This window comes from Myotis daubentonii, chromosome 1 (assembly GCF_963259705.1).
Source record: "Myotis daubentonii chromosome 1, mMyoDau2.1, whole genome shotgun sequence".
Taxonomy (NCBI): Eukaryota; Metazoa; Chordata; class Mammalia; order Chiroptera; family Vespertilionidae; genus Myotis; species Myotis daubentonii.
Genome location: NC_081840.1, coordinates 76108496 through 76124475, shown reverse-complemented (window position 1 = coordinate 76124475; position 15980 = coordinate 76108496). Strand labels below are relative to the sequence as shown.

General features: G+C 47.3%; 2 protein-coding genes across 6 annotated transcripts; both read right to left on the bottom strand.

The window, feature by feature from the left end:
- Positions 1–4575: 4575 nt before the first annotated feature.
- SLC39A2 (solute carrier family 39 member 2) lies at positions 4576–9074 on the bottom strand. 3 transcript variants are annotated; one of them, XR_009454152.1, is made up of 5 exons: positions 7852–9074; positions 7542–7672; positions 7251–7301; positions 5158–6809; positions 4576–5065 (listed from the first exon to the last, which is right to left on the bottom strand). XR_009454152.1 is itself a non-coding variant. In XM_059706655.1 (4 exons), the coding sequence occupies exons 1-4, from the start codon at positions 7964–7966 to the stop codon at positions 6177–6179; spliced, it is 930 nt and encodes a 309-aa protein (XP_059562638.1). In that variant the 5' UTR covers positions 7967–9074; the 3' UTR covers positions 5145–6176. The 3 variants fall into 3 exon arrangements, 2 of the variants coding, with proteins under 2 accessions (XP_059562638.1, XP_059562647.1); XM_059706655.1 differs by lacking the exon at positions 4576–5065 and having other exon boundaries at positions 5145–6809; XM_059706664.1 differs by lacking the exon at positions 4576–5065 and having other exon boundaries at positions 6403–6805.
- Positions 9075–9187: 113 nt separating this feature from the next.
- Positions 9188–15653, bottom strand: METTL17 (methyltransferase like 17). 3 transcript variants are annotated; one of them, XM_059706519.1, is made up of 14 exons: positions 15524–15653; positions 15234–15387; positions 15011–15145; positions 13587–13668; positions 13250–13331; positions 12859–12932; positions 12320–12414; positions 11612–11682; positions 11312–11419; positions 10970–11038; positions 10255–10305; positions 9900–9992; positions 9507–9691; positions 9188–9432 (listed from the first exon to the last, which is right to left on the bottom strand). In XM_059706519.1, the coding sequence occupies exons 1-14, from the start codon at positions 15602–15604 to the stop codon at positions 9327–9329; spliced, it is 1386 nt and encodes a 461-aa protein (XP_059562502.1). In that variant the 5' UTR covers positions 15605–15653; the 3' UTR covers positions 9188–9326. The 3 variants fall into 3 exon arrangements, with proteins under 3 accessions (XP_059562502.1, XP_059562511.1, XP_059562518.1); XM_059706528.1 differs by lacking the exon at positions 9900–9992; XM_059706535.1 differs by lacking the exon at positions 9188–9432 and having other exon boundaries at positions 9513–9711.
- Positions 15654–15980: the final 327 nt, after the last annotated feature.

Sequence of the window (15980 nt, the reverse complement as noted above, 5' to 3'; positions counted from 1 at the left end):
GCACCATATTATTCTGTCTCAGTATGCCTGCATCATGCCCCTTTCCTACCCCATCCCTGCCCAACTCTCACATTCTCTTCTCCAAGTGACACGAACCATGGGAGGGGGCTTGCATAGCATAGACACTTCACAAAATGTGACTTCACAGTCACCAGCCCTTATTCAATGGAATGGACAATGGTATTGTCCTCGATATTGATAATACCTTCACATTTCGGGAGGGGCTACTTAGATCTTAGTAGACTTCCTTATCAGTTATTGAGAAATGCCATGGGATTGCAGAGATGTCGCCATCATAACCGTAAGAAGTGCAGAAAGCCAGCTGAAGTACTCAAGGACATCTTGTGACCACCTTCCTGCAGGATCTTCTGTGGAGTCACCTAGATTCCATTTTAGGCGATTCAATACGATCAGCAGACCTCACCTCATGCAGGTTGCTCAGTTGATCCCAATCTTAAGATTTTTTCAGGTGAGTCACAGCAACCAGGATTTCCTCTCAGGAATTCCTCCTCCACATGAATCCAAGTTTGGGCAGTTAATTAGACTATATCTGTGGTTCTTTGAGAACCTTCTCAACAATTATGAACAATAACCATCAAGAGAACTTCAGGTATTTTGTGGCTGTTGCAGATGATCTTTGGGCTCTTGGGGCACAAGAAGTAAAAACGAGACGCACCTTATAATATTATTGTCCAGAGTACTGTGGATGGAATAGTACAAGGTCATTTGCCAGATTACATTATAGAAACCCCATGGGCAATTATACACTTTCCTCAGTGAAACAGACCTGATGACTAATGCAGCTTGATGTCTAGCGCTGACACACTGACGTGGAAGTGGGGCATGGAACATGCTCTTGATGCTTGAGCATTTCATCACTCTCATAGCACCGAACTATTTTAAATGCAGTAGGCCAGGATCAGGACGGGTGAGGGTGTTTGGTGACCACGCACAGGGCAGGCAGCAGGTGCTTAAATGTCACACTGAAGAAAAGAAACTGCATAATTGGAATCACTGGCATAACTAGCTCCTAGGTAAACAAAACATGAAGAAAAGGCAAAGTTCCAACCAGCATCAGCCTTGACTGGCAATAGCTGCTGCTGTGCCTTATGGAAGGGAAGGTGGGTCTTAGCACATTCAACTGCACAGCAAACACTGTTATGTTAGCAGGGTAATCTTTTTTCAAAATAATAGATTTTCATCTTGTTTTTAAAAAATTTATTATTTTTGAGAGAGGAAACCAATTTGTTGTTCCATTTATTTATGCATTCGTTGGTTGATTTAAAAAATGTTTTTAGTGATTTTTAGAGAGAGAGGGAGAGATAGAAACCTCAATGAGGAACATCATCAATAAGCTGCTTTCTGCATGCCCCCAACTGGGGATGAGCCCACAACCCTGGCATGTGCCCTAACCAGGAATCGAACTGTGACCTCTTGATGCTCAAACACTGAGCCACACCGGCTGGGCATTAGTGGATTCTTACGTGCTCTGACTGTGGATCAAACCTGCAACCTAGGTGTATTGGGACAATGCTCTAACCAACTGAGCTATCTGGCCAGGGCTAGCAGGCCTGAAAGAGGGGAAAAAAATCTCATTTCTGTGTAAAATGTGAGTGTGTATATGTACCTGTGATAGGAGTGGTATGTGAAATGGGTGACGACCATGTGTGTCTCTTGCCTACAGACATCCCTGCATAAGAAGCCCAAGTTAGGTAGAGGGAGAGAGGCTTTCTGCTGGGTGCAAGGGAGAGGGGTGTGCTGTCCTTGGCTGACCTCTCTACTTTGTTGGTCCTACACATTCCAGGCGAGCCCATGGGGACGCAGTGCCCCCCTGTGGTTGTCATGGTTCCTCCTAACTTTCCCCAGTTCCCGGTTCCCTTCCTGAGTCTCCCATGGTCTTCCTGAATCTACACAGTAGTTACACAGTGCAGGCCTGATACCACATGGTGGCTCCTGTCCATTCTCGAGATCAGAGGCTCACAGGATGGGGGGGTGACTTCATAGAAGCTGAACCACAAACTCCTTACTTTTTGTCTCTGCTTCAGCCTTAGGACTCCTGTTTCTTTCTTTCAATCTCAAGGAATGTGTTTCCCTGACTGAAGGGACAGAAGTCCAAGATAGCTAAGAGATGGCTCATTGGAAAGGAGAATAAAACTGAAGAATACAGTGATGAGAGCACTGCAATGTCCACTTGAAAACTGGAACTCATGAAGAGGATTTTTTTAAAAATATATTTTATTGATTTTTTACAGAGAGGAAGGGAGAGAGATAGAGAGTTAGAAACATCGATGAGAGAGAAACATCGATCAGCTGCCTCCTGCACATCTCCCACTGGGGATGTGCCCGCAACCCAGGCACATGCCCTTGACTGGAATCGAACCTGGGACCTTTCAGTCCGCAGGCCGACGCTCTATCCACTGAGCCAAACCGGTTTCGGCCATGAAGAGGATTTTAAAGGGTAATTCTTGGAAGTACACAAACAGTGAAACTGAAGCACGTGGGATGGATATATATCAAAAGTAGAATGCATTGTGTATTTGACATTTAACAAATCTAAAAGTAGCAACTCAACAAAATAGAATAAAAAGGAAATAATCGAAAACTTTAAGCATCCCTGTCTGCACCCCTTTTGCTTCACCTTTGGTAGTGTCCACGGGCTCCTCCCTTAGGTCAGTGGGGGAGCCTGAGGGTATCTGCCTGGTTGGCACACCCAATGTACCACCCCACTCCGATTCAGGCCTCCAGTCCTTGTAGTCCATCTATCAGAGCCACAATCAACAAACAGTGTCCTATCGTGAGTGAGGCAAGACCTTGGAAAATTGTCCTTCATGGGATAGGTGAAGTGGCGTAAATGATCTCACAAGTTTGCCTACAGCTCTTTGGGTTCTGTCCTGGGTGTATCTTGTTCTCTGAGGGACCTCCCACCCTGCTCTGGTACATTTGCTAAACTGGTTTCTCTTTGATGCAGTTCCCCATCTCATTGTCTTCACATATTATCACCTTACAACTGCAATATCCAAACCCAACCTACAACCTGCAAGCAGAGGGCAGGTGGTGGGAGCTGCAAGGGGTTGCTTCAGAGAGCCATTTATTGGTGCACAAATGGAAATCTGGTTCAGCAGGCCAGTCAGAAGTCTCTATTTTTCCTGTTTAAATATATAATAAACAATCCATGTGTGGGGTGGAGAATGAGGATGGGGAATAGGGGTTAAGACTTGGAAACTGTTCCACATAAATTTTCTTGTGACTATTCCAACTAGCTTCTACTCTTATCCTTTTCCCCATCCTACATATCTTCCCTTCTTTTTTATTGTTTAACTCATAATCTTAATTTCCTTCAGTTACAACCTGTCTCTCAAGGGTGAATCAAGGATCACTCCTGATTATGGCTTCCAGTCACCATGCCCTACTGCACTCAGCTCTCCCTCCTCTCCTGTGGTTCTCATGCCTGCTCTTATTGCATCTTTCTGTGTTTCAGCCTCATTTAAAATCACATTCATCTTCTGCTCCCTTACAGCCCTCTCTGGCTCCTTGCTGGGGATCTTTTGAAAATAGTCAAGATCGTTTCTCTTCCTGATCCTGATGTGACCTTTATGGAGCCATTCCCTAGTTTCTGTCCTGGTTCCTGTCCTGGTTGGTAAGGATCTTGGGCACGGGACATGGTCATGGGAAGGAAAGAAAGCACTGCTGGCTGAAAGTAGACGTGGCTAAAGGGGAGTCTAAGTGCTCCTGGGTTGGGAGGAGGCAAAACACATGAGTCACTCTGCTTGAATTCTCCTGACCTCTGCTCATTTACCTCAAATGCCGATTTCGTCAGTGACCCAGAAACACATGAAGAGCCCTGGAGTCTAATGTACTTCTCCTCAAGTCTCCTTTCTATAGTCTACAAATCCTCTGTACCAGAAATAGCTCTCTAATGTCCGTATTATTGTGTCCCTTCCAATTCATCCTCTGAATGTCCTGGCAAGATCACTTAGGTTGAAAGCAGCAGGGAACTGCTGCTGGACATTTTCTATTGGCCCCTCCAGGTTTCTTTCTGACCCATGCTTCCTCAGGCTGATCTATCAGCAATGCACCAACAGATGTTTTTATCCTTTGGCTTTTGTTTGGGCGGGGCCAGTAAAAGACAGGACAGTAGATCAAGAGTAGGAGAGTGAAGGTGTTCCTCTTCTTCCTCCTATGGAGCCCCTGCAGGCTGCTATATTCTCCTACCAAGGGCCACAGCTCTTAATGGATGGCTCTTGAGTTTCTGGTAACTGCTCCTTCTTTTCAGCCTAGGTAACAGCATTGCTATTACTCAGCCCTACGGTGGTCCATCATCACTTGTTGTTCTGTCCTAATCCTGCCCACACCTTCTACACACTCTCGTTATTAAACTTGCCTCAATTATCCAATGTGCTCTCTGCTTTCTCCTGAGACCCTAACACATAAGACAGGAGGAACAGGTAAGGTAAAGATGAGGAAGGGAAGGTAAGAAGAAGATAATCTGTATATTGAGGTTTTCTTAGCATCACAAAAACATGGGTTTGAAGCCTAGTTAGTTAGGTAATCAAGTTATTTAATTTTGGAGCGCGCTTCCCTGGACTTTCTATGGGAATAATATCTACCTGGCAGGGTTGGGAAGGTGAGATAATATATGTGGAAGCTACAGTAGAGTTCCTGGCACATAGCAGATGCTCCATGTGGAAACTCTATCATCATGACAACATACTAGGCCCTGTTCTGTGTTACGTGTGAGTGCATTTAGCACTGAAGGGAAGCAGAATAGGATGGCGCTTCAGGGAAATTACTTCCTCATCATTTTTATTTAGCTTTGCCTTTAGCTTGGCTTCTCACTGATCCCTGGGTGCGTGAGCTGGGCTGGTGAGGAGGTTTCTATTCTGAATTTGTGGGAAGGGGAATGGGAAGGACAGAAGACAGGAATGAAGTGAGATGAGAATGGAACTGAGGAGACCTTGCCCATGTTAAGGCCACTTGAGCTTCTACACTGAAAGTATTTGAAGGGGCAAAATGGTGAGGGTGCCTGAGCTCACAGGGCACACCTCCTCTTTCCCTGTCCCTCCACCTCCTCTTTCCCTTTCCCTCCACCTCCTCTTTCCCTGTCCCTCCACCTCCTCTTTCCCTGTCCCTCCACCTCCTCTTTCCCTGTCCCTCCACCAAGTCTGAGACTTTCCTCCACCTCGTTGGGTCATAGCCGTCCTGCTCCTCCTCAGTTCCAGATAACCAGTTGTTTTATTTGTGCAGTTTTTAAGAGGAGCAGCACATTGTAGGGGTTACTCGCCTGAAAGGCAAATGGCCCACTGGGGAGGGACCGGAGGCATAGTGGCAGGTAGGGCAGGCAGAAGGAAAGCCACCATGTCTCAGCAGAGCCAAGTAATCACCCTTGGAATTTATCTGGCGCCTTTCTCTCTTTCCAAACACACTGCTTCTTAATCCCGCAGCACAAGGTAGCTGGAATGAGACAGAGGCTCAAAGAGCAATCGTGTCCCTGAAGCCACACAGGACTCAGTATGAAAAATAGAAACCAGGTGGAGTAGGCTCCATTGAGCCTGATCTGAAGAGTTTGTTGGACATGTGGGTGGCTGGGAGTGGGGTAGGTGTGGTTAGTGTAGAAAAAAATCTAGATCCCCACTGTTTCTGTTTTTAAACCTCTTCTCTAAATGCTGGGAACTCTGGCTCAGGATCTCAACACCTGTGGGTAAGGTGGGAGCGGGCTGTTGGAATTTCAGCAATGCTCCCATGTCTGGGGGACATGGCTGCAAGTGACACAATGGCTAGGGGCTCTGATTCCAGAAGAAAAGACTGCATCCAACACTCACCCTCCCCACTTCCTGCTCCACTAGGCAGCAGTTGGGTAACCTGGAGAAAGGAACTATAGCATGCTTGAAGGGGGAGGGTAAAATGGACATTTATTACACACAGTAGCAAAAGTGGAACAAGAGTCAAATCTGCAGTGATGGTCTTTATATCAATTCTCCAAAGTATAGGCACTCAACCTAAAATAAACGCCCCTTTCTCAGTCCTGGATGAGCAGTGGGATCTCACGCAGGAGAGGCTGGGATCCAGTTCACGGGGATGATGCCCAGTGAGTGCCACTTAGTCTCAGCGGAGAAATGTCTGAGGACCAAAGCCTTTAGGGATGTGTCTCCTGGATCCATCAAAAAGTCAGGAATCTCTCAGGCCCACAAGGCAATTAAGGCCATGAAGGCAAAACCAGCGGCTACACAGCCCCACTTGAGCAGAGGGGCCTCAGGAGCAGCTAGCTCCCTGGGCAGAATTTCTAGGAAGGTGACATACAGGAAGGTACCAGCTGCAACACCCTCTAACACAGCCTGGGCTAAGCCGTGCCCCTCTTCTGAGTCCCCTCCAGCCACAGCCAGCCCTATGGCTACGCCCAGGGGGGACATGAGAGCAAATGACAGTATGCAGAACACGGCCCATCGTGACGCAGTGCCTACCTGCACCAGCCGCAGCCCTACACCAAACACTATGAGCCCCTTGTGAGCCAGGACAGCAAGACAGAGCTGCACGGTGGCTACTACTGTTGTCTGCAGCCCCACAGCCAGACCTTCAAACACCGAGTGGAAGGAGAGAGAGAGCAAAAGGATGAGGGCTCGAAAGGGACTCTGTGAGGGTGAGGGTAGAGATCCATGGCTGTGGAGTCCAAGGACATGAGCCCCACCCACTTCCTCCTCCTGCACTTTTGATCCTCCGTGGGCTCCAGGACAGCACTGCAATGCCAGCGACTCCAAAAAGAAGACGAGGAAGAAGCCCAGGGAGATGATGAGCTCTCCATAGGGATAGTCTGTCTGGGAACAGAGAGAGGGGCTGTGGGACAGGAAAGGAAGTGCAGTGGATGGAGGTGTGGAGGTGGGATGGGAGACTGGAGAGAATGGGTAATGTGGGACTAAACCATTAAAAAGGGTAGGCGAATGAAGCCTGGAGGAGATACGGACATGCAATAAGAATGCCAGAGGGACCAGGGTCACAGTGTCAGTAGGATTGAAATGTGGGAAGACGATGGGGAGCATGTCTAAGGGTCTAGGGAAAGAAGGAAAGAGTAAAGCCAGAGCTTTGTCTGGGGTTCCATAAACCCCAAAGTATGGGGTTGGCTCCTCCTTTCCCTACAGTGTCTGAGCTGAGGAGCAGAGGGATTCCTGGTATTCCTCACGTCCTCTCCTCAAAAGGATCTGGGTATGAAGTGTCTCTGGTTCTCCTCACCCTCCAGGTTGGGTGTGAGAGATACTTACAGAAGCTGAATCAGCATCTCCAGAAGAATTTCCCCCACTCTCTGTCCTGTTCTAGAGACAAAAAAGCAGAAATTAGATGAGGGGTGGAGCAGCTAAGCTTCCTGCCCTGTCCCTTCAGCTCCACTGCTTTCCTTACAGTCTAATCTGACCTGTTGTCATGATTCCACACAACACAGAGCTGTCATTGTCTCTATTGTTCCACCCATGCCCTTGGCTCTATCACTGTCCCCACTTCCTCCCCTTGGTTCTGCTCATCATCTGGCTTCTCAGCCCTATACCTCAGCTGCTCACCTGCATCATGACCTTCCGGATCTCCGACTCAATTCCCTCCAGGGCTTCAGCAGTCATGTGCATGAAACCTGCTCCCAGGAAAATACCGGCAGAAACGCAGCCCAGGAGGCTGAGGACCTGGCGGTGACGACCTAATGAAAAGCAGGAGTTACAAGCAGTTGGCAACGAGGAGATGGACAAAGGTGACTAACGAGCAACAAGGAGCACTCAACGTCCAAGCATGGGGATGGCAAGAGAATCAGAGCAAGTGTCAGGGTAGGGTGAAGGGTTGAAGTCAGGTTATGGGGGCAAAGATACAGAAGGGCTATACCTCTGGCTGCCTCAATCTGGAACCATTTGAAGCAGATGGGAATAAGGCCACAGACCAGCGTAAGAACCAGCAGGGCAAAGAGGCAGCCAATTTTTACGCCTAGCACTGGCTCCATCCTTGCGGTACAGGATAAGCAGACCTCAGAATGACAAACGGAGTTACAAGCTTTGGAGCAGGTGCCTTAGGTGGTCAAAGCTGTGGTGTCCACTCCTGAGTTTCAGGAAGCTGTTGGATTCTGTTTTGTGCTGCCTGATTGCACAGCCTTGCATAGCCGACTGGGGCCCAGCCCTAGTTTCCCGCCCTCCCCCTACATGGAGGCCCCTCCCCTGGCTCACACCAAAACCAGAAACTCCAGACTCCCTGCCAGGCACAGCCCTGTGCTCTGTCTTCTCTTCAGTTCCATGACTAATCCAAGGGCTGTGGACTTAGTTCATGCCTGGGGCTGGTCTAATCCAAAATGGCACAGTCTATGGTGCTACTTCCCAGTATTTTGTGTTGGGGACAATCTGGTCCTGGCTCACTCCGGACATTTGATCTAAGCCTTCCATACCCTCCCCACCCCAATGCAAGTCTTATAGGCTGCTATGCTGATACCTGAACCTTACCCTTTCAGAGGGGATTTGGGGCCACCGGGGTTAAGAAGGAGGTGGGGCTAAGGAGTGGTGCTGCTGCCACTCTGGGAACTAGTGGATGAGGGGACTCCCCTTTCCTGTAACCCCAGAAAAATAGCTCCAGGTACGGATATGTCTAGTGGGAGTTGAGATTTCTAGTATTACAACACTGAAACTGTTACCACTTCTGACTGTGCCTACTTCATGATATACGTTGTGGGTGAGGGACTGAGAGTTTTATTACACAGAAAGTTGCTCTAGCTCTGAAACAGCAAGGCCTAGGGGAACATAGAAATGAACCAAGTAAATGAAGGACCCTGCCTGGATATGCTGGGGTTGAGATGGATGAATTGATCCTGAAAGAATCAATTCTTGAAGGACACTCATGAGGCAAACTCTGGGGAGCTGATGAACCCTGAGAGAGATAAAGGAAGGAGGGAGAAAAACAGAGGCCACACAGCTGCTGGTCACCTACCCAGGTGGCCCGTCTAACTACCCTGAGACCTGTTGAGCCAGTTCTCAGAGCGCTGGGGGCAGCTTTCCCCACTACCCCATTATTTCCCTGGGAAGTCCCGGTCTCTGGGAGAAGCAGCAGTATTCTTACAGGAGGGGCTGAGCTTGAGGTTTCTGTGGGGAGACAGGCACTGAATCTCTGAGGACTCACTTTGTTACAGGATAGGCGGTGATGACTAACATTTATACCTTTTAAGAATCACAAGACCCAGTCCCATTCTTTGAAAACTTTTAATTATTAAAACTTCAAACAAATGCAAATATATAGGGGTACCAGCACTCCCATCCTGGATACCAGGTAGCTTTAGCCTTGGCAGGCACGATGCAAGAAACTCTTGTTACACATCCTTGTTAACTCTCAGGGGGATCTTCCACAGGGGACGGAAGAAGCTCAGACGGCGTGGTCACAGGTAAAAGATCTCCCCAGGAGCTGACACGGGCACAGCGATACAAATCCCTATGAAAAAGAGAGGTCAATGTGGGGGGTGGGTTCTTGCCACCTCCCACTAATAGTGGTCACAGCCTCCGTACCTGCCATGGCGGCGGGCTGTGAGCACAGCATGCTGCATATGCCCATCTGGACAGCACAGGTGACAGTGCACATGGCGTGGCCGTTTAAGGACAGGCTGAGTGATCCGGGGCCAGCGATTAGCTTCCTCTGGAGACCCCCGGGCAAGGATCACCATCGAGAACTTTTCCTCCTTTGGCTTCTTGCTCTAAGGTAAGGATAGAGGGACTGTTTTTGGGGGAAAAGATATGGGGAAAATGTTGACCCCCATTCCCGTAGCCCTTTACATATTCTAGGTCATGCACACTCAGGCCCTACAAACACTCTCTGAGTTTTCCAACTCCTCCCACCTGGTTCTTTTTCATCCTGCTTTCCCAAGCTACCTCCTCCCTGCTGCAATATTCCCAGGTACATACCCAGCTGAAGGGGATGGGATGGTAAGCCTGGGAAAAGCTACAGGCCAGGGGCTTAGAGGCTGTCAACTGGGGACAAGGAAGTTCATGGGGACACTGCAAACACACATGAAAAATATGAGGTAAGATGAAAGAACCACAGATCATAAAACTGGGAAACTAAGGGTGCTAGGGTCAGGAAGGGCTAGGGGTAAGGGAGCACAGGAGCAGGGAGGTAGGGAGAGCAGGGGATCCACTAAGAAGAAATCGGATCGGGACACAAAGCAGTGGAGGGAGGCTTAGCTTTGCCCTCTCACTTGCCCTGGACACAGGTGAGCTCAGCTCTTTGCATGCTGGGAAAGGTAGAAGCAATACTCACTGGGGCAAAGACAAAACCAGGTCGAGGGTCCAGAGGTGACTTCTCCTTTCCCTGAAATCAAAGGAAATTAAAAAATTAAGCTGGGCCTGTAGGGTCTATTCCCATAAATCAATCTCTGCTCTCAAGTCAATTGAGGACTCCTTTAACATCCGATTCTGGTAACTACTAACTATGTTCTTTGAGTTAAGCTGGCTACTTCTCTAATACTCGGAACAAAGAACTTTCTCTTTGAAGCAGGAGAAAGGCAGGAACTTGGCACACAGAATGGTGCTCTTCTTGTCAGCAACCTCCACTCTCAAAAAAAATCCATTCCAGGACAATTAAATTCATGATTTTACACTGGCTCATACAGTCCTAGAGATAAGCTTTTTGGCTCCGCCATGTCCTAGGTCAGGGGTCAGCAAACTTTTTAAAGGCCCAGAAGGTAGGCAAAATCTGTTTCTGTCCCAACCATTCATCTCTGCCATTTGTAGTGTGAAAGCAGCCATATACAACAGACACTCCAATAAGCCTGGCTCATACAAACCCTGGCAGGCAGGATTTGATGCACAGGCCCTACTTTGCTAACCACCACCCTACATCATAATGACTTTACACGCCTACTCTCCCAAGAGTCACTTACTTTGTACAACAGTCTTTTCAGTTTTCAAGGGAGTACTGGTAATTGGTGACAGATAGGGAGGGGTTGGGGGAAGAGAAGGAGAAAGAACCTCACCTTAAGGACCAGGTCCCTGGCTTCCATGAGAAGGCAGTGTCCAGCTTTTGTTCCATTCTCCACCAATATCTGTTCACAAAGGGGAAAATGAGCAGAAGCCCTGAATTACATGAAAACACAAATGTCAGTAACTCTGTAAGAGCATTCACAGATGGAACAGCAGTCCTGAAGGAAGTGGCAATATATATAAGATTGGGATGGTGACCCTAAAAGAGGGACAAAGGAATCTATGCAGAAGAAAAAATGGTCGAGAATGCAGACAAGCTCCAATATAGAGAAGGAAAGGAATGAAACCCATGAAGCTGCTTTAAAACTTGAAGGGAAAAGTGGATCTTTACTCACCAGAAAATCACTTGTCTTGCGCCACAAGGTTTGGACTATCTCAGCGCGGTCAGCCTTGCTGGGCAGTTCACTTAGGGAAAAGGCTGATACCACCACATTGAACTGTACCTGAGGACCAAGACAAAGAACATGACAGACCTGCCATCTCCCCCTTCCTAGAGCACAATAAAGTTCTATCTCCCTAAATGTCTTCTGTTGTCTTTTATCTTCTAACACTCACTGCTGGATTGCAATGCTGAGGCCACGCAGTTTTCCACCTCCAAATTCCACATTTAGCATATTCTACATACTGCCACTTGCCTTAGGTGATACAGGTAGAAACTGTCTGAAAAAGACACCTGGAATATACAGCTTCCCATTTTCTGAACCACCTGTAAAGACAAGCAGAGGTGTGGCAACTATGAGTGTATAGCACTGATTTTTAACTGGTGTGCAGCAAGAATGTTTAAAACATGTAATACCTGACTGTTTAGTGAGGGGCACCGATCTCTTTTCCCTTATATTGTCAAATAAAAAAATGACAGCCAAAACAATAGCCATCCGGTGTGAATGAATCAAAATGATACCTATTTTTTGTCAGATGGGCAAAAAATATATTTTTTGGTGTGCTGCTGAATTCTAATAACTAGCTTATGTGTGCCATGAGATGAAAAAAGTTGAAAATTGCCAGTGTATAAATATAAATTGAAGTGATATCCTGGTAAGAAATATGGCCCTGAGAATAAAGAAAAATGCTAGGTGAGAGTGAGATGCATAGGGTAAGCAAATATTAAAAAGGACAGGGAGAATATTGGGAAACCTGTCTGTTAATCTTTCCCAATCCATTCACAGTCCAGCAAAGCCTCCTCCCTACCCCCCCCACTTGACCATAAAATTGGAAGGAGACCAAACTCATCTTTAACTTTTAGCTCTCTCCCTTATTCCAGAATAAAACACTCTCTCCAGTATTCCTTTGCTTTCTTAACTCCTTCAACTTTGGAAAAGTCCTTCCTTATAGCTTGTCCTCACCTTTCAGTAACTTTTCTGCCAAATCCAACATGGCAGCTGAACTGTCCACACACATATATTCACGTAGGCTCTGACCCCAAATACTATGAGCAGCCCTAAGATGACAAAATATAAATCACCAGTTCTCATGACAAAGAATCATTCCTATAAGAGAACCCTCTATCCTGAACCCGACCCCTGGGGAAACAGAATGCTATGTTAAAATGTTGGATAAACTAACTATGTTATTTTCTTATTTACAGCTCCTTAAAAAAACAAACAAACGCAGACTCAAGAAAACTATTGTAGGCAAAATAATTTTGATGATACGTAAAACTTATGCCCTACACTCAATTCCTTTATCTTTGTAAATGTGGGTCTTTTATCACTTAACATTTAAGTTCTGGCTCTAATCCATCTATCTGCCCATTCTGAGGGAAGAAACATTTGAATTCCCAACTTTCCTATTCTTCCTCTGGTTCCCCAGTCTCTTGATATTGGTGTTGTGTAAGCATGGCTCTCTAGAGCTAGAACGGACAGAGACAGAGAAAGATACTCACCAGGTGACAGAACCAGTACCTGACCCAAAGTCCATCAGGGTTTTTGGTTGGAACTCTGGAAGTTGAGTCTGGATCTAAAGAAATATACAACACCCCACAGTAGGGTAAGTAGATGCTTTTTAGGGCCTTGGCAAAATGAATTAGGAGACCAAGACAGAGGGTATGAGAGGGTGACTGTATTTTGAGATTTAATATAAATACTTTACATAACAGGAAGCTCCTAAAACTGTGAATCTAAACCTTTCTGGGTCACAATATCCTTTCAGAGGATAAGAAGAGCCTCTTAAAAAATGCACATGAAACGTCCCAAGAACCTTACCCCAGAAGACTACTTTATGAATAAGGGAACTGATGGTAAAAGGGTTCAGGTTGGAGGTTGCAGGATCTTCACCTCATGGAATGCCCTGGAGACTGCTGCAAAGCCACCATCCAGTCTTGCGGCCATATACACCAAGCTCAGTCCCTCATTGTAGCTGCCAGAAAAAATCAGAGTCATTTCTACTGGGAAGTAACCTCTATCCCATAGGTACCTCTAGATTTTTAGGAAATGAAATTTTTGGAACGGGCTCTTCCAGGTCAGCAATTTCACTTTGCAACACAGAAGAGTCCAGGGGAGCCTGACAAACCAGATTTCTTTTTGAAACATAAAACTATGTAATTGTGCTCATCCAACTTTCCTTCAAAAGTCAAACTTCTCTTCCTTCTGCAGCCCCTCCAGTCTCCCTTACCTCAGTTCTTGCCAATGGTAGGTAGTTTTACGCAGGGCATGCAGCACTGCTCCACGAAGTTTCTCCTCTGTCTGAAATGAGTCTGGGGTGAAAACAAGGAAGAATAGGGCTCAAATCTAGTATCTGAATATAATGCCTATCCAATCCTCCCCAACTCCCACCTGGGAAAAGCCTTAAAGCTTAAAAGAGAAGCCAAACCTAGAGAAAAATTTCAGGTAAGAATAACAACGATCTCCATCTATAGCACCAGTGTATCAGATAATATTTGTCTCTAATAGCAGGTTATTTAAATGGATCCATCCCATCCCATCCCACAGGTTTTGTTCTATATTGAAGGGAAATGTGGTAAAGATGTAAAGGAGCCCTGGACGGGTGGCTCAGTTGGTTGGAGTATCATCCTGTACACCAGCGGTTCTCAACCTGTGGGTCGCGACCCCTTTGGGGGTTGAACGACCCTTTCACAGGGGTCGCCTAAGACCATCGGAAAACACATATATAATTACATATTGTTTTTATGATTAATCACTATGCTTTAATGATGTCCAATTTGTAACAATGAAAATACACCCTGCATATCAGATATTTATATTATGATTCATAACAGTAGCAAAATTACAGTTATGAAGTAGCAACGAGAATAATTTTAGGGTTGGGGGTCACCACAACATGAGGAACTGTATTAAAGGGTCGCGGCATTAGGGAGGTTGAGAACCACTGCTGTACGCCAAAAAGGTTGTGGGTACAATTCCGAGTCGGGTGCGTATGGGAGGCAATCGACTGATGTTTCTCTCTCCCTCCTTCTCTCTCTGAAATCAATAGACATATCTTCTGGTGAGGATAAAAAAAAAGTTACAGGATAAGGACAATATTTTGTGGATTTCCTCACGTCCCCCAAAACTTAAGATTGTGACGTCTCCACTGTTCCTACAGGGAGGAACGGGACTTGGAAATCTTAAGTCTCCTAACTGTGTGTTCAGTTCAGTGCTATTTTATTTACTGATGCCTATCATGAGCCAGGTACTGTGGTAAGTACAGGGAATACAAGATGTATAAAAGACAGGTCTGTAATTTGAAGGAGCTCACAATCATGAAAATGACAATGCATTATATTTATTCTTCTACCCCTGAAGATTTCAGCACTAGATAAGGAGTCATCCAGGGGTTTTATTTCAGAATAAAAACTTAGTCCTAATCCAGTGGATTTGGAGGGGGAAAAAAACCAAAGCACGCTTTGACCTTCACCAAAGCCCCAAGGGCAATCTCTGAAATTATCTTCTCTTAGTAAGGCATCATTGTAATAACTGTCCTGTCCAGAAAGTCAAACAAGAAACTGCAATACCTATTTGAGAGACTAAAATAACTTCTTGGTCTTTATGTCTCACTATTTCGATTTGAACTACTCTTTGATGATTCTTAAACCCTACCAGAGTTTTCCAGGAATTTTTTCTCAAGATGTTCTGCCCGTCTTTGCAGCTCCCCTGGCTCTACAGGTAAATGCCGGCTCCAGAGATAATTGGTCAATGCTTGCACCTGCTTCTCCACATTGGGCACCGCACTGTCTGTGGTGCAAGGAGGAAAAGCGGCATCAGGTGTACAAAGGCCCAGGCTCCGCTGCTCCTCGCGCTCCCCTCGCCCACCGCCACTCACCGAGCAGCATTAACTGCGCGGCGTCAGCCAGCGCTCGAGGCAGCCGCACACACGGCAGCTTCAGGATGCCCGGGTGCCGGCGATGGGGCCTCTTCCCCAGAAAACCGGACTTGTTATCCACCTGGGATACGCCGGGCACCAGGGCGGCGAGAGCCTGCAGGCCGGGAAAGAAAAGCAGCTCGCGGGGCAGCGGGGAAGGCCGCGGGCGCTCGCTCAGGGAGGGGCCGCTCGGGGCCGGGCTGTTCCCCAGACCCAGAGCCTCGCCGAGAGCAGGGACGGCGGGCACTCACCCGGGACCGGGGAGCTACTCCCACGCCGCGGCGCCATCTGCCTAGTGTCAACAGGTAACTCGGGCCTCTCACAGTCGCCATGACTCCGGATGCGACCCGGAAACGGAAATGTAGTTGCCTGTGACCTTGAGTCTTGCCTCCGCGTACTTCCCCGCGGAACGTCGGCACGGGAGGCATCAGCCAATGAGGAGAGCGAGTGGTTGCTAATAGCCAATAAACCGCTCGGTAGGTGGGTGGGACTTGGGCCTCGGTTTCTAGGTAACCAGCGTGAAGCGGCGTGGTCTGGGTTGGGACTGGTCTCCGGGTTCTGAAATCCCCGGAGACGGGCCGGTCCCCTGGGTCGGCAGGGACGCACGGCAGACCGGCAGGCTGTTTTCTCCCCGAGTTAACTGCCGGCGTTCCTTGATTTTTTTTTTTTTTTTTTCTGGCGAACTCTGAAATCATGGTCCTCTTACCC